This window comes from Salmo trutta, chromosome 23 (genome assembly GCF_901001165.1).
Source record: "Salmo trutta chromosome 23, fSalTru1.1, whole genome shotgun sequence".
Classification (NCBI taxonomy): Eukaryota; Metazoa; Chordata; class Actinopteri; order Salmoniformes; family Salmonidae; genus Salmo; species Salmo trutta.
Window position 1 is genome coordinate 22,174,599 of NC_042979.1, and position 20,506 is coordinate 22,195,104.

At 44.2% G+C, this 20,506-nt stretch overlaps 3 protein-coding genes across 3 annotated transcripts in view; 2 read left to right on the top strand and 1 right to left on the bottom strand.

The window, feature by feature from the left end:
* The window catches only part of LOC115159590 (taperin), a 28,567-nt gene extending 25,135 nt beyond the window's left edge, over positions 1 to 3,432 (top strand). Inside the window, exons 2-4 of the mRNA XM_029709462.1 lie at positions 277 to 475; positions 1,044 to 1,168; positions 2,834 to 3,432. Of these exons, the coding sequence (XP_029565322.1) occupies positions 277 to 475; positions 1,044 to 1,168; positions 2,834 to 2,896 (387 nt within the window). The 3' untranslated portion in view covers positions 2,897 to 3,432. The remainder of the gene's footprint in view (positions 1 to 276; positions 476 to 1,043; positions 1,169 to 2,833) is intronic.
* Positions 3,433 to 6,862: 3,430 nt separating this feature from the next.
* On the bottom strand, positions 6,863 to 9,833 carry LOC115159592 (Sjoegren syndrome nuclear autoantigen 1). Its single transcript, XM_029709464.1, has 3 exons — positions 9,499 to 9,833; positions 7,605 to 7,804; positions 6,863 to 7,161 (listed from the first exon to the last, which is right to left on the bottom strand). The coding sequence occupies exons 1-3, from the start codon at positions 9,548 to 9,550 to the stop codon at positions 7,069 to 7,071; spliced, it is 345 nt and encodes a 114-aa protein (XP_029565324.1). The 5' UTR covers positions 9,551 to 9,833; the 3' UTR covers positions 6,863 to 7,068.
* A 41-nt stretch (positions 9,834 to 9,874) lies between these two features.
* LOC115159591 (anaphase-promoting complex subunit 2) lies at positions 9,875 to 20,114 on the top strand. Its single transcript, XM_029709463.1, has 14 exons — positions 9,875 to 10,161; positions 10,423 to 10,681; positions 10,794 to 11,115; positions 11,365 to 11,497; positions 11,743 to 11,962; positions 12,093 to 12,212; positions 12,384 to 12,501; positions 15,927 to 16,105; positions 16,337 to 16,478; positions 16,760 to 16,835; positions 18,469 to 18,672; positions 18,825 to 18,957; positions 19,075 to 19,316; positions 19,461 to 20,114. The coding sequence occupies exons 1-14, from the start codon at positions 10,084 to 10,086 to the stop codon at positions 19,671 to 19,673; spliced, it is 2,439 nt and encodes an 812-aa protein (XP_029565323.1). The 5' UTR covers positions 9,875 to 10,083; the 3' UTR covers positions 19,674 to 20,114.
* Positions 20,115 to 20,506: the final 392 nt, after the last annotated feature.

Below are 20,506 nucleotides of genomic sequence, written 5' to 3' on the forward strand. Positions count from 1 at the left end.
GGAAGAAAATAATTATTGTGGCAAGCAGAGCTACGGGAAATCCCAATCATTGAGTTAGCCTAATGATGTCAAGTTTTGGGCATGAATTAACATGAAGCTGACATTTTCTCTCTGGTACACTTACTGATTGAAAGTGCTGATGGGAGATCAATTCGATTCATAGCACTCAACCCTTAAGAGAACCATAGAAAACAGCAGGCCTACCATTTCACCACTGAGTCTTATGTTTGAGTGTTTTTAAATCACTGACTGACTTCTCCGTTCCCCCTCACTCAGCTGAAGATATCGTTCAACGAGTCAAGCCTGCAGAGCAGCTATGAGTACCCCTCAGAGAGCAGCGTGTGGGACAGCGGAGAGGAGGAGGAGGAGGAGGAGGCGGCAGCGGAAGGGAAGGGAGGAGGACAGGAGGAAGATCAGCCCAGCATGGTGGGCCGCATCCACATCCCTCGTCCGAGCTACACCAGCAACGGCACTGGTGAGGGCGAGAAAGAGGGAATGGGGGGAGGGGAAAGGAAAGCAGGAAACGGATAGAATGAGAGGAAGTGGGAGGGGATGGATTTGGAGTGAGAAGAGGACAGAGTTAAAGGGAAAGTAATCCAACTGACTAAATGTAACATATTCTAATGGTAAGGAGGGTAAGATAAGGAAAAGGAAAGGAAGGAATTCCATACAACCTATTAGTAATCTGGAAATGGCTGCATGGTGGTTTGGCACTGAACTGCTACTGTTTGATGTAGCATGGGAGACACCTACTGGTCAGAGTTAGCATTACATCCTAACGAAGAAACTGCTGGGGTTCAGCAGGCAAAAACTATCTTTCAGTGAGTTGTAACTAAACATATCTGTCGTTCTTATCTGCTCTCCCATAAATGTCTCCCCATTAAACAGTAGACATGCAGTATAATTACGTTAGTTATTCAATACACAGCTTATTGCCAGTCTTTAATCAACGTGTACATGAGCTTGTGCAAAAAATCATGTAAAATAAATAACCAATGTGCTACAGACTTGCATTGTGCTTTCCCCCATTCCTATGTCTTCAGATCTGTCCAGTTACATTCCCAAGCACACTGTGGACTTTAACAGCTGGCAGGAACATAAGCTTGATGACCCTGTTTACCAGGGGGACACCAATTTCCAGCGCACACAAATGTCAGGGGAAGTTATGGTGAGGCAACAATACCAGTCAAAAGTTTGGACACACCTACTCATTCAAGAGTTTTTCTTTATTTTCACTATTTTCTACATTGTAGAATAATAGTGAAGATATCAAAACTATGGAATCATGTAGTAACCAAAAAGGTGTTAAAGAAATCAATATATTTTATATTTGAGATTCTTCAAAGTAGCCACCCTTTGCCTTGATGACAGCTTTGCGCACTCTTGGCATTTTCTCAACCAGCTTCACCTGGAATGCTTTTCTAGCAGTCTTGAAGGAGTTCCCACAAATGCTGAGCACTTGTTGGCTGCTTTTCGTTTACTGCGGTCCAATTCATCCCAAATCATCTCAGTTGGGTTGAGGTTGGGTGATTGTGGAGGCCAGGTCATCTGATGCAGCAGTCCATCACTCTCCTTCTTGGTCAAATAGCCCTTATACAGCCTGGAGGTGTGTTTTGGGTCATTGTCCTGTTGAAAAACAAATGCAAGTCCCACTAAGCGCAAACCAGATGGTATGGTGTATCACTGCAGAATGCTGTGGTAACCATGCTGGTTAAGTGTGCCTTGAATTCTAAATAAATCACAGTGTCATCAGAAAATCACCCCCACAACATCACACCACCTCCTCCATGCTTCACGGTGGGAACCACACATGCGGAGATCATCCATTCACCTACAATGCATCTCAGACACGGCGGTTGCAACCAAAAATCTCACATTTGGACACATCAGACCAAAGGACAGATATCCACCTGTCTAATGTCAATTGCTCGTGTTTCTTGGCCCAAGCAAGTCTCTTCTTATTGGTGTACTTTAGTAGTGGTTTCTTTGCAGAAATTTGACCATGAAGGTCTGATTCACGCCGTCTCCTCTGAACAGTTGATGTTGAGATGTGTCTGTTAATTGAACTCTGTGAAGGATTTATTTGGGCTGCAATTTCTGAGGGTGGTAACTGTAATGAACTTATCCTCTGCAGCAGAGGTAACTCTGGGTCTTCCTTTCCTGTGGCAGTCCTCATGAGATCCAGTTTCATCATAGTGTTTGATGGTTTTTGCAACTACACTTGAAGAAACTTTAAAAGTTATAGTCATTTTATGAATTGACTTCATGTCTTAAAGTAATGATAGACTGTCATTTCTCTTTGCTTATTTGAGTTGTTCTTGCCATAATATGGACTTGGTCTTTCATCAAATAGGGCTATCTTCTGTATACCACCCCTACCTTGTCACAATACAACTGATTGGCTCAAACACTTAAAGAAGGAAAGATATTCCACAAATGAACTTTTAACAAGGCACACCTGTTAATTGAAATGCATTCCAGGTGACTACCTCATGAAGCTGGTTGAGAGAATGCCAAGAGTGTGCAAAGCTGTCATAAAGGCAAACGGTGGCTACTTAGAAGAATCTCAAATATAAAATATATTTTGATTTATTTAACGCTCTTTTGGTTGCTACATGATTTTGATGTCTACAATGTAGAAAAATAAAGAAAAACCCTGGAATGAGTAGGTGTGTCCAAACTTGTGATTGGTACTGTATATGATGTGACACATTCATTCATCAACCTCAACTTTTGTGGGGCTACTTTTAAAAGTATCAGAATGGCATAGCAGCACATCATTTACTAAAGTAACTATTTCTCTCTCTCCTGCTCTTCATTCCATATATATCAGCTCACCCCAGCAGACAGCTCCTCTCTGTCAGATTTCAGCAGTGAACCTGCTCTGTACTTCTGATATGCCTGGACCAAACAGGAATGACCACTGCCCTGCAGCTTGGACTCAGAACCACAGTTACACAACCCAGGCTGGGACCAGACTCCTACCAGTGCCCAGTGAGACTTAACAGAATTGGACCTCAAGTTGCACTCCATCACAATAAAATCACTCTTTTTCCACACCTGTTTAGTTTGATACATATACATCAATCAACCAACCACACAACCCAAGCAGCTGGACTGTCCTCACCTTACATGTACAGTTGATCTGTCTGTTCTCTCAACCACTACCAATTCCTCTCACTGACTGCCATTGAGCAGTGAAGTCTGAACCAGATCTCTGACAGACTGTATTTGATTGTCCAAAGAAATCTGAGCTTGGAAGATAATCATGCATTATAATGCGGTTTTCCAGGCTTACGATCTCTAGAAGGCGGCTATCTGGCTCCATTCTGTCTGCCTTGATGTCTATCTCTGTGTCTCCATCATTGATGTCATATTATGCATACTGCGTACGTATAATAGGAATGACCACAATACAGTGCATTCGGAAAGTATTCAGACCCCTTGACTTTTTCACATTTTGTAATGTTACAGCCTTATTCTAAAATGGATTAAATAGTTTTTTCCCCTCATTAATCTACACACAATACCCTATAATGACAAAGCAAAAACAGGTTTTTATAAATTACACTTACTTAAGTATTCAGACCCTTTACTCAGTACTTTGTTGAAGCACCTTCGGCAGCGATTACAGCCTCGAGTCTTCTTGGGTATGATGATACAAGCTTGGCACCCCTGTATTTGGGGAGTTTCTCCCATTCTTCTCTGTAGATCCTCTCAAGCTCTGTCAGGTTGGATGGGGAGTATCACTGCACAGCTATTTTCCGGTCTCTCCAGAGATGTTAGATTGGGTTCAAGTTCGGGCTCTGGCTGGGCTACTCAAGGACATTCAGAGACTTGTCCTGAAGCCACTCCTGCGTTGTCTTGGCTGTGTGCTTAGGGTCGTTGTCCTGTTGTAAGGTGAACCTTTGCCCCATTATGAGGTCCTGAGCAATTTGGAGCAGGTTTTCATCAAGGATCTCTCTGTACTTTGCTCCGTTCATCTTTCTCTCGATCCTGACTAGTCTCTCAGTCCCTGCCGCTGAAAAACATCCCCACAGGATGATGCTGCCGCCACCATGCTTCACCGTAGGGATGGTGCCAGGTTTCCTTTAAACATGACGCTTGGCATTCAGGCTAAAGAGTTCAATCTTTGTTTAATCAGACCAGAGAATCTTGTTTCTCATGGTCTGAGAGTCCTTTAGGTGCCTTTTGGCAAACTCCAAGCGGGTTGTCGTGTCTTTTACTGAGGAGTGGTTTCTGTCTGGCCACTCAACCATAAAGGCCTGATTGTTGGAGTGCTGCAGAGATGGTTGTCCTTCTAAAAGATTCTCCCATCTCCATAGAGGAACTCTGGAGATCTGTCAGTGACCATCAGTTTGGCTGTGCGGCCAGCTCTAGGAAGAATCTTGGTGGTTCCAAACTTCCTCAGTTTAAGAATGATGGAGGCCACTGTTCTGGGGGACCTGCAATGCTGCAGAAATGTTTTTGGTACCCTTCCCCAGATCTGTGCGTCTACACAATCCTGTCTCGGAGCACTATGGACAGTTCCTTCGACTTTATGGCTTTTGCTCTGACATGCACTGTCAACTGTGGGTCCTTATATAGACAGGTGTGTGCCTTTCCAAATTGTGTCCAATCAATTGAATTTACCACAGGTGGACTCCAATCCAGTTGTAGAAACATCTCAATTTCCAGTCTCATAGAAAAAGGTTTGAATACTTATGTAAATAAGGTATTTCTGTTATTTTTAATAAATGTGCAAACTATTTTTTTTAAACTGTTCACTTTGTCATTATGGGGTATTGTGTGTGTAGATTGAGGAAATGTTTTGTTTTCCATTTTAGAATAAGGCTGTGGAAAAAGTCAAGGGGTCTGAATGCAGTGTATGGTGTCTGTGTGTCCTTGTAAAGGGGAGTTGTGTGGTGGTGGTGACCTTGTGAAGGTAAGTGACCAAATTCCTTAAACAAGGAAGCCATCAGTGCCCATTCTTATCATGGTAAAGAAGAAACTCAGTGTTGTGTCCTGGAGTCCCACAACGTAGGCTGAGGACGCCACACTTCATAGGGAATGGGCAGACAAAAACAAGACTTAAATACGGCAAGGGTTCCACAATCCTAGTTCTTTGTTTTTCTACCTGATTTCAATTGACTTGGTTCCCCGTAGTGTATGCTTCTTCTGTGTGCCTTTTTAGTTTTTGTATGTTTCCAATGCTGTGTTGGAGATTTTGCCAGAAGAGTCCAGGAGCAAGCAAATGTCAACACTCCCTCTTAAGAAATGCTCTGTAGACCTGCTCAACGATCTGTGAAGTACTGCTTCAAATATTGCCTCGGCAGCTCATGACCATTTGATATTATGAATACCTTCTGCAAGAAGCTTAATGTCAAAGGGACAGAGTATAAATGCCTTGGTGTAGCCTGGAATTGGACCCATTGTCTCGAATACTATTAGAAACAATTTCCCCCTTTCAGTGTTAATGTTTGAACACTGCCAAGTGTGAAAGATACCAAGATCAAAGGTAAACCAAGAATAGCAACTATTGAAACCATTCACCAGCATGTGGGTTTGAAAGGTTGCCTGTCAGATACTCGTTCTTGTGTAGTGTATGGAACAAATAGCTGCTATAGATGGAACAAGGAAGGGTGCGTCCTCATGGCCATGTTTTTCCTTCATTGACCAGTGAATAGCTTCTGACCTCTACAGCCCGACCTCCAACACTTTCACATTCCATAGAGCGGGGTTTCCCAAACTTGGTCCTCGGGACCGCAAGAGGTGCACGTTTTGTTTTTTTGCCTTAACACTACACACTTGATGAATAGTTGATTTGAATCAGCTGTGTAGTGCTAGGGCAAAAACCAAAACATGCAGTCATTGGGGTCCTGAGGACTGAGTTTGGGAACCCCTGCCACAGTGAGCTAGTCTATTTTAGTAATGAAGACATTGATATGAAACTTAAACAATTGTGTGTAGCTGAGACCAGTGTTTTTTTTAAAAATAAGATGGCTCTAAGTCTTCAAAAGATTTTTACTCAATGCCAATTGACTCGTTAATTATGGTGGCCACGACTCGCATTCTCAAACATACTCCTTCAGACAGTATTGATGTACAGTTTCTTGAATATCTTCAAAGGGGTTTAGATTAGACAGGACTGGCTATTGGGAGGGTCAACATTTCTCTACTGTAATTATGTATCATGATTAGACAGATTTCGATTGTTTTGTCAAGATTTTATTTTGCCCCTCACAAGAAATACAGGCAAGGTGAAAGAGGAGCTCGTCAATCGATGAGAAATGATGCATGACCTCAGTTTCTGCCACAACCCTATTGGGGAAACCAGGGAATGATAATCCTTGGATTCATCCCACAAAGCATATTTAGAGCACACCTGCCATTCATCTGTGCCAACTGCTGCATTTAGGACCAGCTCCCTAAGTAGTCCAACAGCTTTTCCTGGGAATTGTGTGCCTTTGAGTCGGGGGACCAAGAGCTAGGGCTTTATAATGGCATGTTCCAGTGATCATATGGTGACACCAGCAAGATTCAGATGGCCATTATTGGGATGAGACAGATTCACTTGAAAGAATATTGATGAAGCCTGGGACCATTGTATATTCCTGTTAAGAAACTGTCATACTGTAGCCTCATCTATTAATCTCCAGCGTCAAAGATGTGCTTACTGTAAAATTTGTAGTTGTCAATGATTTGGGCAAAAAAAAGATGTTAGAACTGTACAAATGAAAGCTCAATAAATAGATGAAGCCTTGACAGTGTGAATAGTTTCTGTTGCAGTGTCAGACTAGTCTCCAGCCCTCACGTCAAGGCAGAATCTTCCAAGAGAGTGTGTGCGTATTTGTTGAAAGACACAGCACTCAAACAAATGGAATGACTTGAGTTGGTTCCATACACAGCAAATGCGAAGGGAATCTTAAAACTTTATTAAAATAATTCAATTGATATAAAATGAGTACACCAGTAAAGATCAGAGTTAGATATTCAAAACATTTTTACATAAATATATTACAAACAGTTCTAGATAAGATGGTGAGGGGAAGTGCTGGTATCCGGGTGAGAGGGAAGGTAGTCTGGACGTCAGTGGTCTTTCCCTCTGGGTTCAGTGGCTTTGCCGAGATTTCCCGCTTCCTTCTTTAGTACACTCAGCAGTGTCTGAGAGCTCTCCAGAATCTGAGAGAATAAGGCATGAATTAACATGACACTTGACTCAGGTTATGAAATACCATATAGCCTGAGGTAAGTGGGGATGAGATGCAGCATAATAATGTGCTGTGTAACAATTTGATTGTAAGTCTGACTGAGCACTCCGTTGTTTTTAATTAACGACACTTACGGGCGTTTGTTTGCTCTGCCATTAAGCTCTTAGTAACACCAAGGGAGTTGAATATTAAGAAAATACGTGGGATGCATGTTGTCTTGAATTACAAGTAATTCCAGGGTTCTTTTGTGAGTCAGAAAATGTCTTGCCCTGTACGTTTGTAGGGGCTTTTTGCAGTCAAATTAACATGAGTGATCCTGTAAAGCTGACATAATATCCATTCAGGGTTTTGTGAGACTAAACTTGCGTTGAAAAACCTAAACACAAAAATAAACCCCCTAAACCCTGGCCTGACCTTCATATAGGCAGCCTCAGTCTCAGCGATTGTGCGGTCAAAGTCAGCGCGGGCGGTGAGTCGTCTGGCCAAGCTCTCATTGACGCGGCTTAGCTTCTCAGTGAGGACACGAATGTCGTGTTGTAGACGACCCTTCTCCTCCTCCTCCAGCTGTATCTGACGGTTCAACTCATCCCTCTTAGAGCACAGCTCCTCAATACCTGGGGAGAAGGAAACACTGGCTGTTTAGGAGGTGGAATGTAAATGTACAATTAAATGTGGATACTACCATGGTGTTCAATTCATGTGTACATGTGACTGTTTTTACAGTGTAGCTGTAGCCTAAACCAATTACTTATGAATGCTTAGCATCAAATATAGCCTGGGCCTACATTCCTAGTCCCAACAGCATGTGAATAGGAACAAATCGGGGTATTTTAAAGAGAAAACCTAGAGGCCTATAATCTATCCTTCTAAATACATGTCAGACTTCCTGTGCACAATGTAAGAGGAATAACAAGGAGGGGGAGGTCTAAACTGAGGTCCCCCTCACTCAGCAGCCCTTTCCTGTTGAATCAGCCCATTCCAGCCTGTGATGGATGAAAGTGTGTGAGAGACTGAGTCAATCATACATTAATGAAAACCCACTGCCAGAGGTCACATCTAATTCCATAGCTACGGACTAAGATCTTTCACAGACTAAGATAGGCATTAGTTTCATCAACACGCCATCGAATCAGCTCCATAATACTAGCCTATATTTTCAAAGCCAGCCATTATGGTTCATAACTGCTGACATAAAATCTATCAAAACTATAATGAGTGGGTTGAGAATCAAGGGTTCAATTGATCTTACAGACAATTCCAATGAAAATAGTCCTGAAGCACAACACTGGGGCTAAACTAGACTCGAGATGTCTGCAAGCCTAGATCAAATTCCTCTGACATTACCAGTCATGTCAGTCAGATTATGGGCATCTATACATGGACTGATTTAAACAGTTACTCTCAGTTGTATTCATTTAAATTCTGCAGAATGCCATGTCTTGATTTAAACTAAGTGTCAGGGGTTTGACGGCTGTGCTAAAGCAAGGTTAATTATAGTCTGTGGATATTTCCCATGGGTCTGCTGTAGTCTGGAATAGCTGCAGACACTATCTGCAGTACATTTTTGTAACAGTTATATCCCCTCCAACTAACCACAAACTGGGTGTCACAAGTGTGTAAATTACTAAATGAAGGCTTAAAGAAATAAATGAATACAAATGTATTTCAAACTAAACATATTTCCTTGGCAAATCAAACAGGTAAACGTCCGCACAGACTGGGTCCAAGTCTAGGGTCTCTTGCTTATAAAATACAGACTAAGGAAGGACATAATTCTGCCTTCTTTAATCCCCCTCCCTACCCTTTCAACAACTCAGTTGACTAAATCACACTTACTCTTGTGTAGTGATAAAGAGAACTGTCTGCACATGTACCTAGGGAAATAATGATTTTCTATGGGGAGAAAAGGAAACAGCATCAAAGAGAAAGAGCCTAGAAACAGGCTGCATCAAAGCATGGGAAAGAAGCAGTATACTCTTTCAAGGTTAGCTAAAAAGATTCAGTCACACGTGCCTAATTAGTTGTAGCTGTCCAAAAGGAGGAGCTGGAATATGGTACATTCATTAAATCTTTGTCCCTGAAGGGCCTAAGTACAGCATAAAAATACAGATATTTCCACAACGGACCCAAACAAGTGAAAACAAGAAGCTAGCTAGCTAACATATTGACATAGCTATAGTTTCTACCAAGCTAACAGTTAACTAAAGCAACGTAGTATTTTATCAATCGGATTTGATGTCTGTCAAAACACTAAAGTTAAGTGACAAATTATTTAACGACAAATATACGAAATGCCACATTCACTTACACTTGACAAGCTCATTGTTGTAGGTTTGTAGCGCTGCTCCTTGTTGGGTCATGATGTTGTCGATGATACTTTTCCAGCTCTCCAGGGCCCTTCCCCGCGCACACAGCCAGAGTACTATCTACGTTAGTTAGCGACTCAATGATAACTTTGCAGTTTGAAGCCAAGGTATTGCTACAGATAACTCTCGCTAGGTCTAACTAGTTGGCAAACTGGCTAATTTGTGCAAAGATTTAAGCAGTCGCTATAGACTTCTTCTCGACACCGACTCTGTCCTTAGCTAGCTTCAAAATCCCTCCATTTAGCTAGTTTCCACGACAACTAGCTAACAAACTGTCACGTACACTTCCGCCACACTTTTATGACTTCCGCAACCACACGTACGTCACTATTATGCGCCACAGGTTTAGCAAGAGCGCGATAACTTCAATCAAATGGCATCTGTAATTACATTTTAGATACATATTAGTATTTATTATAAGCCATGCTACGTACATCTTATTAATATGGGTGAGTGATATAACACAGACGATAACTTTGTCAGTACACAATCGAGTGGTTCTCGCTGAGTAATTTGGTCCAACCGGGATGATGGACTCTACGGAGATGTTATTCTCAGTACCACAGGGGCTACCTTCTGCTTGGGACACCGTAACTGCAGCTCTGGTGAGTAGATGGACCTAACTTGCCTACGGTAGTACCTTGTGTTGTTGATATATCCTGCTTGCCTTTTATGTGAGAATTAAGTAAGATTAATTGTACCACTGTGGTTGACTGCTGGACATGTAACGTTAGATAGCTAACGTTAACAGATTAACATGCCAGGCATTAGCTAACTAGCTAAGACCAATGTTGATCTATCAATATACATACACACCATAGACCGTATCTGTTTATAAGAACATAAACAATTTCCTCTGTCTGTAGGTGTCTCCAGTGTCCAATGACATCACCATGTCCGACGAGTCTCTCTCTGAGGGGCTTAGCCTGCTGTGCTCTAACAGCCTGGGACAGTTTCTGGAGGGATGGCTAATGGAGACCCTGCAGGTACGTCTTACTACTGCTATTGCCCCTGAGTTCTGGGCAGGAATGAAGCAACCAGAGAATGAGCTGGAGGAGAAGGACAGGGCCAGGATCCTACTCATGGCCTTCCGTACCCTTTTGGACAGACTGCAACCTTTCCTAGGTGGGTTCAAACATTCAAGTTACAGTTAAATGCACCCTTAATAATGCTAGAATTTTTACTGAACAGAATCTTGTCAAATGTGTAAAAATGTGCTCTATGTCACTTTCCCCAGGAGGGTTGGAGAGGCTGGGTACCTGGCAGGACGAAGGCCGGGGTGGTCTGTGTGGCCCTGGGGTCAGGGGTCTCCGTGAGAGGGCCTTCTCCGTCATCAGGGCCATCCTGCTGTTCTCACCCTCGGCTGTGCTCCAGGAGAGAATACTGGAGTTCTACAGTAGGACTTTCTCTGTGCACATGACCCAGGAGGGGGAGGCAGGGGAGGCTGAGGAGGGGGGCGGGGGGCCTGAGGGTGGGGTCTGTCAGGGCTGCACTGTCCCCACTCAGCGATGCTGGTGTCAGCAGGCCCTGGAGCAGCTGCAAGAGCTCAGCCAAGTACTGTGAGTGAATGGAGGGGTGCTGTGTCACTGTCTGCTCTGTTTTCTAGAACCTAAATGTTGTACTGCTTAACGTCTTACATTCAAATATGTCAACAACAAAACAACAACATCACAAATGTCTTAGATAAGGGTTCACTTCCTTAACCATTGTCTACATCTCTACCTTTGTGTGCCTGCTGTGTTTAAAATGTCTCTTGTGCAGTTGTCTCTTCCTACAAATCTGCTAAAGTGTGATTTCCCGCCCCCCAGGTCCAGGTTGCAGCTATTGGAGCGGGTCAGCTCAGAGGCGGTGACGTCCATCTTACACAAACTGATAGAGCAGCGGATGGAGCAGCACTGCAGGGGGGAGTACGAGAGCTCTTTCCTCTTCGACTTTCAGGAGGTACAGTAGACCAAAGAGCCTGTCTATGGGAGGACCACCTCACAGAATAAAGTGGCATGACCTATCAACAAGTTTGACTTTTCCAGCTTGCCTTACTCAACAGAATAGGTTGCTGACCAAATATGATTTGTTTTTCAAACAATTTACTACACCAAATCTCAGAAATGGGATCATTTATCTGTTTTACTTATTATCTTACCTAAAAACATACTCTCAAATTCCTCTTTCATTCTCTCTTTCTCCAGTGGCTAGAGCTGGTGTTGGGCTGGTTGAGCAGGGTGTTTGCCAGTGATGTGGGTGGAGTCAGTGGACTGGGCACGGTGCCCAACGGCACAGGCAGCGGGGCTGGGGTGGTGGGCCAGCCAGCCAACGCCGTGCTGCAGCGCTGGAGGTGTCACATGCACCAGTTCTTCTGCAGGATCTACGTCAACATGAGGATCGAGGAGCTCTTCAGCATCATCAGAGGTAAGGGGTTAGTGAACAGAGAGAGGAGATAGGGAGGTGGTGAATAATAAGAGAAAGCAGTCAGTATTGGGCAGAGATTTGTGGTTATTTCTTCTCCCTCACATGCTGTGGTTTGTTCTGTCCCTGTCAGATTTCCCTGAGTCAAAGCCTGCCATCGATGACCTCAAGTTCTGCCTGGAGAGAACCAATCAGAGGCAGCAGCTCCTCACGTCCCTTAAGACAGCCTTTGACACCCGTCTGCTTCACCCAGGTCAGTGAACCGATGGCAGATTACAAACAATGACTGGTGTTTGCTGTTTATTTTGTCTGTTACACATTTTAAGCAGTGAAGACTAAGTGTTGTTTGCAAACATAATGTTAGAGAAGAAACTAGACTTGTGTATATGAATCCCATCCCAACAACATTCCTCTTCCCCTCTAGGAGTCCATACCTCTGACATCATCACTGTGTATATCTCAGCTATAAAGGCCCTACGGGAGCTGGACCCATCCATGGTCATCCTGCAGGTTGCGTGCCAACCAATCCGCAAGTACCTCAGGTGGGTTCACATGTATTATTGTAATCTGTATTTAAACTGAACAAAAAAAGTTAATATAAGGAAATCAGTCAATTGAAAAGAAATCATCAGGCCCTAATCTATGAATTTTACATGACTAGGAATACAGATATGCATCTGTTGATCACAGATACCTTTAAAAAAAGTCAGGGGCGTGGATCAGAAAACAAGTCACTATCTGGTGTGACCACCATGAGTTTCATGCAGTGCGACACATCTTCTTTGCAAAGAGTTGATCAGGCTGTTGATTGTGGACTGTGGAATGTTGTCCCACTCATCTTCAATGGCTGTGTGAAGTTGCTGGATATTGACTGGAACACGATGTCATACATGTTGATCCAGAGCATCCCACACATGCTCAATGGGTGACATGTCTGGTGAGTATGCAGGCCATGGAAGAACTGGGACATTTACAGCTTCCAGCAATTGTGTACAGAGCCTTGTGAAATGGGGGCGTGCATTATCATGCTGAAATATGAGGTGATGGTGGCGGATGAATGGCATGACAATTGGCCTCGATCTCACCACGGTATCTCTGTGCATTAAAATTGCCATCGATAAAATGCAATTGTGTTCATTGTCTGTAGCTTATGCCTGCCCATACCATAACACCACTGCCACCATGGGGCACTCTGTCCACAACGTTAACATCAGCAAACCGTCACCCACACGGTGCTATACACGCAGTCTGCCATCTGCCCGGTACAGTTTGAGACCAGGATTCATCCGTGAAGAGCACACTTCTCCAGTGTGCCAGTGGCCGTCAAAGGTGAGCGCATTTTCCCGCTAAAGTCAGTTACGACGCAGAACTGCAGTCAGGTCAAGACCCTGGTGAGGACGATGACCATGCTGATGAGCTTTCCTGAGACGGTTTCTGATAGTTTATGCAGAAATATTTAACTTGTGCAAACCCACAGTTTCATCAGTTGTCCGGTGGCTGGTCTCAGACGATCCTGCAGGTGAAGAAGATGGATGTGCAGGTCCTGGGCTGGCGTGGTTACATGTGGTCTGCGGTTGTGAGGCCGGTTGGACATACTGCCAAATTCTCTAAAACGACGTTGGAGGCGGCTTATGGCAGAAAAATGAACATTCAGTTCTCTGGCAACAACTCTGGTGGAATTTCCTGCAGTCAGCATGCCAATTGCACGCTCCCTCAAAACTTGAGACATCTGTGTTATTTTGTGTTATGACAAAACTGCACATTTTAGAGTGGCCTTTTATTGTCCCCAGCACAAGATGCACCTGTGTAATGACCATGCTGTTTAATCAGCTTCTTGATATGTCACACCTGTCAGGTGGATGGAATATCTTGGCAAAGGAGAAATGCTCAATAACAGGGATGTAAACAAATTTGTGCACAACATTTGAGAGAAATATGCTTTTTGTGCATATGGAAAATTTCAGGGATCTTTTATTTCAGCTCATGAAATATTGGACCAACACTTAACATGTTGCATTGTGAGGCAAATGTTAGAGAATATTGCTCTCTACTGGAACCAACAGGACCCTGAACAACTTCAACCCTCAAGCAATAAGACTGCTAAATAGTTAGCCCGGTTAGCTATTGGTTAACTATTTAACTATCTGCATTGACCCTTTTTGCACTAAGCCTTTTGACTCGTCACATACACTGCTGCTGTTGTTTATGATCTATTCTGTTGCCTAGTCACTTTATCCCTACCTATATGTACATACACTACGTGACCAAAAGAATGTGGACACCAGCTTGTCGAACATCTCATTCAAAAATCATGGGCATTAATATGGAGTTGGTCCCCTCTTTGCTGCTATAACATCCTCCACTCTTCTTTCACTAGATATTGGAACATTTCCGTGGGGACTTGCTTCCATTCAGCCATGAGCATTAGTGAGGTCGGGCACTGATGTTGGGAGATTAGGCCTGGCTCTTAGTCAACATTCCAATTAATCTCAAAGGTGTTCGATGGGGTTGAGGTCAGGGCTCTGTGCAGGCCAGTCAAGTTCTTCCACACCGATCTTGACAAACCATTTCTGTATGGACCTCGCTTTGTGCATTGTCATGCTGAAACAGGAAAGGGCCTTCCATAAACTGTTCCCACAAAGTTGGAAGCACAGAATTGTTGAGAATGTCATTGCATGCTGTAGTGTTAATATTTCCCTTCACTGGATCTAAGGGGTCTAGCCTGAACCATGAAAAACAGCCCCAGACCATTATTCCCCCTCCACCAAACTTTACAGTTGGCACTATGCATTTGGGCAGGTAGCGTTCTCCTGGCATCCACCAAACCCAGATTCGTCAGCCGGGACTGCCAGATGGTGAAGCGTGATTCGTCACTCCAGAGAACGCATTTCCACAGCTCCAAAGTCCAATGGCAGTGAGCTTTACACCACTCCAGCCGACGCCATGTGCAATGCTGAGCGATCTTAGGCTTGTGTGCGGCTGCTCGGCCATGGAAGCCCATTTCATGAAGCTCCGGACAAACAGTTCTTGTGCTGACGTTGCTTCCAGAGGCAGTTTGGAACTCAGTAGTGAGTGTTCCAACCGACGATTTTTACATGCTACGCGCTTCAGCACTCGGCGGTCCAGTTCTGTGAGCTTGTGTGGCTTACCACTTCGCGGCTGAGCCGTTGTTGCTCCTAGACATTTTCCACTTCACAATAACAGCACAGTTGACCAGGGCAGAAATTTTACCAACTGACTTGTGGAAAAGTGGCATCCTATGACGGTTCCACATTGAAAGTCACTGAGCTCTTCAGTAAGGCCATTCCACTGCCTATGGAGATTGCATGGCTGTGTGCTCGATTTTATACACCTGTCAGCAACGGGTGTGGCTGAAATGGGGCTCCCGAGTGGGGAAGCGGTCTAAAGCACTGCATCTCAGTGCTAGAAGCGTCACTACAGACCCGGGTTCAATCCTGGGCTGTATCACAACCGGCCGTGACTGGGAGTCCCATAGGGTGGCACACAATTGTCCCAGCGTTGTCTGGGTTAGGGGAGGGTTTGGCCGGTGTAGGCTGTCATTATAAAATAAGAATTTGTTCTTAACTGACTTGCCTAGTTAAATAAAGTTAAAAAGTACCAAGAATCCACTAATTTGAAGGGGTGTCCACAAATGTTTGTATATTTGGTGTGTCTACCTCAATTACCTCGTACCCACTGCACCTCGACTCGGTACTGGTACCCCGTGTATATAGTCAAGTTATTATTACTCATTGTGTATTTATTCCTTATGTTATTATTTTATTTCTCTATATTCTATTTTTTATTGTTGGAAAGGGCCCATAAGTTAGCATTTCACTGTTAGTCTACACGTTGTTTGCGAATTATGTGACAGATATTTTATTTGAAACTTGACTGATTTGATTCCCATAGCGTATTGCTGTTGAGTTGCTGCGATGTTGACGTAACGTTTGTGTTCCGCTGCTAGGACGCGGGAGGATACAGTGCGGCAGATAGTGGCCAGCCTTACTGGAGATGCGGAGGGCTGCAGTGACCTGGCCAATGAGTTGTCCCGTGCCGACCCCGTGACCCTGGAGACCCAGGACAGTGAGGACGAGGGCAGCGACCCAGAGGAATGGACCCCAGACCCAAAGGATGCTGTGACAGGTCGGACCCTCCGTGTACCTACCTTAAACACACTGCATTCTCTTACTCTGTGAACTCCAATTCTCCATTGGAGATGTATTGTATATGATTATCACTATCTGGTTGTCATCACACTAGACAAACTGTGTCAGTTTCCTGTTTCTGCTGTATTGAACTAGAATTGCTCAGAAAGAGCACCTCTCCAACACATCTCTTTCACTAAATGCAAAATCATCTTCCTTCTTCTCTCAGACAAGACAGGGTCTAAGCGACGTTCGTCTGACATCATCACTCTTCTGGTCAGCATATATGGCAGTAAAGAGATTTTCATAGACGAGTACAGAACTGTCCTGGCAGACAGGCTGCTCCACCAGTTCAACTACAATACAGCCAGGTACGCAACACTCATGTACAGTAGCTAGGACCTGCACTCCAAAGGCATGTATCCCATTGCTATACTGTACATTACTCACTTCACTCCTTTACTGCACACCATGAAATCCTACTACTCAGCATCCATCTACACACTTGAGACACTTTGGAGTCACTATTATTACGCAGATATACTGGTGTTGGTAGTCTTGTTGATTATAATGTATTCTCTGTCTGGTCATTTTGGGTGAGTGAAATCGTTCCATATTTGTTCTGTAAGTCACTTTTCTCATGTGCCTCCAGGGAGATCCGTAATGTGGAGTTGCTCAAACTGAGATTCGGAGAGTCCCATATGCACTACTGCGAGGTGATGCTGAAGGTAAAGTACTGTACATACACTACTCTGTGTCTCCTTAAGTTCCCATTCATACCAGCGTGAGCTTTGACATCATGACTCCCTAGCTGTGTCACAACTGATCACCATCAGAGTATGTGAGCGGAGTTGAGCGGTCGGAAATCATGGTCATTGCTCATGGAGACGTGCTTGCGCACCACTCCGGTGCTCCACGTCCTTTCAAACCGCTCGGCTAAAAATCACTCCTCGCTCACTGGGGAAAAAACTGCCACTCCATTCATTAAAGTCACAATTTAACCAACATTCATCTATTTTTGTGACTACTGGGTCACGGAGTCATTTGGTTTTGAACTATTCAAACCATATGATTTGAATGAAAATTATTTTAATAAACAACAGGAAAAGGTAACAACAGGTAAGAAGCGCTCATCATTTGAAATAGGCTACATGTCATATTAAACAGCTTATCAACATTCTAAATAAGTCAGGAGCCAGACAGGGAGCGTAAGAAGGAACAAAAATGTGTTATTTAGGATATATTATTTCAATTATTTCAAGGCTATAGCCTACAAAGAAATACATGGTGAAGCATTTGCGAGTGCAACACACTAGGCTGGTAGGGAGTCAGGGACATTAAACGCTCAGCGTTTAAACAACATTTCATTGCATTAAATCATTGTAGTCTATAAATTGCGCATTTAGGCGGTGACTTAAATACAAATTAAACGAAAAATGCCTTATTAGGCTCAGTCTACAGTGCCTTTGAATTCATTTTTAGAAACACGAGTTTGGCCTGAGTCTGTGACTTCAGACTCATGCGATGGTGCCTGGAGAGCAGGCCAGCAGCAGAGAATATCCTCTCTACACTGGCAGAGCCACTGGGGATGCTAAACACCCTTTGGGCCACTCTTGCCAGGCTGGGCAGGGTGCATAATTGTTTTTTTATTTTTCTGCAGGTAAGCCTAAAGGATTTTAGGTAAAATAACCCTATCAAAATGGAAAACTGCCAGGCTTATTGGTGTAAAATCAATTATGGCCTATTGTATAGATAAATGAACCAAACTGAACAAAACTTTTAAGGGATCTGATTTTTTTTTGTTTATAAATACTTTGCTACAATGACACACTTAGCTAGCTACTTAGCTAGCTACCAACCTCATTCCTTTCTGTTAGCATGTGCACGTAGTAAGTACACCATCATGCTTTCAGGATATGTGTCTTTTCATCACTGCACTCCCTCTCTTGCTCTTAGTCCTCCTGTTTTATCAGTTTGTTTATGAAAATATTTAGCAAACTGGATGACAGTAGCTAAATCAAGGGAATATAGCAGTACACAAGTGGACTACAAATGCATGCTGGGCATGGCATGAGCTCGTGAGGTGAGCACTACTGGAGCGAAATTGGATCAGGCAAGAAGGCCGACGCTCCAGCCTTGGGGAATCTCGCTCCACCTCCAGTCAAATTGGGCACGCTGCGCTCCGCTCACATACTCTGATCACCACTGATCAAAGCAGTATCTTTAAAAATACATGCAGTCCCATCTATCATAGGATAAAAGCTGAGGACACAGGACAGTACAGTATGAGGAAAGGAGGCCATTTAAGCACTTTAGGACAGAGCCTCACTCTCTTCTCCTTTCTTCCCTCTCTCTCTCCAGGACGTGGCTGACTCACGAAGGATCAACACCAACATCCGTGAGGAGGAGTCCAGGCTGGCTGAGGAGGAGCAGCCCCCTCTGGCCCTGTCAGCCATGATCCTGTCCTCTGAGTTCTGGCCCACGCTGAAGGAGGAGAAGATGGAGCTCCCGCCCCTGGCCTCCCAGGCCATGGAGGCCTACACACACCGCTACGAGAAACTCAAGGTACTTGATGATGGAGCCGTATCCTGGGTGCCAGTCTGTTTCTTCTTTAGTCAAGTCTTTATAAACAGACTGGCAGCCAGGCCAACAGAGAATGAATAGGGAAATTCAATTCAAAAATGTAATTCCATAATTCAAACGCTCTCCCTCCCTAGGCGATGAGGACCCTGAGCTGGAAGCCTCATCTGGGCTTAGTGACCCTGGATGTGGAGCTGGAGGACAGGACTCTGACTAACCTGACTGTGTCCCCCATCCATGCTGCCATCATCCTGCACTTCCAAGACAAAAGTTAGTACTATGGCTGTCACAGGCTGCCTTATGTACAACTTATCAATGCATACAAACATTGTACAAGTAACTAAGATTTACCTTTACCATCGCTCTCTCTGTCTATGTGTCCTGAAGGCTCGTGGACTCTGGAGGAGCTGAGTGGGGTCCTGGGCGTGCCCCAGGAGATGGTGAGGAGAAAGTTGGCTCTGTGGCAGCAGCAGGGGGTCCTAAAGGAGGAGGCTGGGGGGCGCTACTCTGTCCTGGAAACAGGCTCGTCCCGGGAGAGACCTGAGAGAGGGGTGATGCTGATTGACAGTGACGAGGAGGGAGACTCCAACACCACCACCCAGTCAGAGCAGAGGGAGGAGAAACTACAGGTGCATTGCACGCAGGCGCGCGCGCACACACACACACACACATTGGAGGCATGGAATTCAAATACAAATCTCCTGTCAAATACAAATCAAGCTAGCCCTAACAGCAGTGTTCTCTCTCCCCTGTGTGCGTGGTTGTTGGTGCAGTTGTTCTGGGCCTACATCCAGGCCATGCTGACCAACCTGGAGACCATGACCCTAGAGCGCATCCACTCCATGCTCAGGATGTTCGTTGCCACGGGACCAATTGTCACAGAGATGGACGTGAACGAGCTGCAGGCCTTCCTGCAGAGGAAAGTGCGAGACCATCAGCTCATCGTGTCCGCGGGCGTCTACAGACTGCCCAAGTCCACCAACTGAGGATGGGGAGAAGAGAGGAGAAAAGAGGAGGTTCAACTGAAAAGGGGAAATATCTGATCGTTTCTGAAATGTACATGATGCAACATTGCAGTTGGAGACTCCAGTTTCACAGATGAACCTTTTCAGAAATAGGTTTGGAAGGCAACTGAAAATGCCAAGCATCATGCTGAATTACTATGTCTTACAATACTAATGGCTATAAGGAGCATGAACCTCTCATTCTGTCTTTATTGTTGACCATCCAGGTTGCTTGACTTTCTTATGAGTTTTGGAGGACTCAAAATCATACTATCAATGTGTTTCAGCACCCCATTGTGTTCTGCTGCTTTTAAAACAAAGTTGCACATTGAATTCACACGTGGTTGGACTTTGTGTAATTTGAAGTTCCCCATTTGACAACATGACAATTGTCTGAGTTAATAAAAATACATTAATATGTAATATGATTGTATTTGTCTTAAAGATTCTTGTAGAGCTTGCCGAAATGAAGTCTTGTGAGGAACTCCTGACCTCTAGTGGATCATTGTGGAATCTCAGATTTGTGTAAATCAAATTCAGCGTCTCAGTTTGGAATGTGTACTGCATGCTTGTATTTTTGTTCATTCAACTCTCACGGAGTATAACACAAGGCTTGCAACTGCTGAAATTGTGTCTTCCAGATTATTGTCAAAACCAGTTCATATTTAACTGATCATCTCTTCACCTGGTCATAGAGATCTACACGGTGTGCAGGTTTTTGTTCTAGCCCAGCAGGAACACCTGATTCAAGGGTAGTTGAATCAGTTATGTTAGTGCTATGGCTGAACAAAAGCGTGCACACCGTGTGGGTCTCC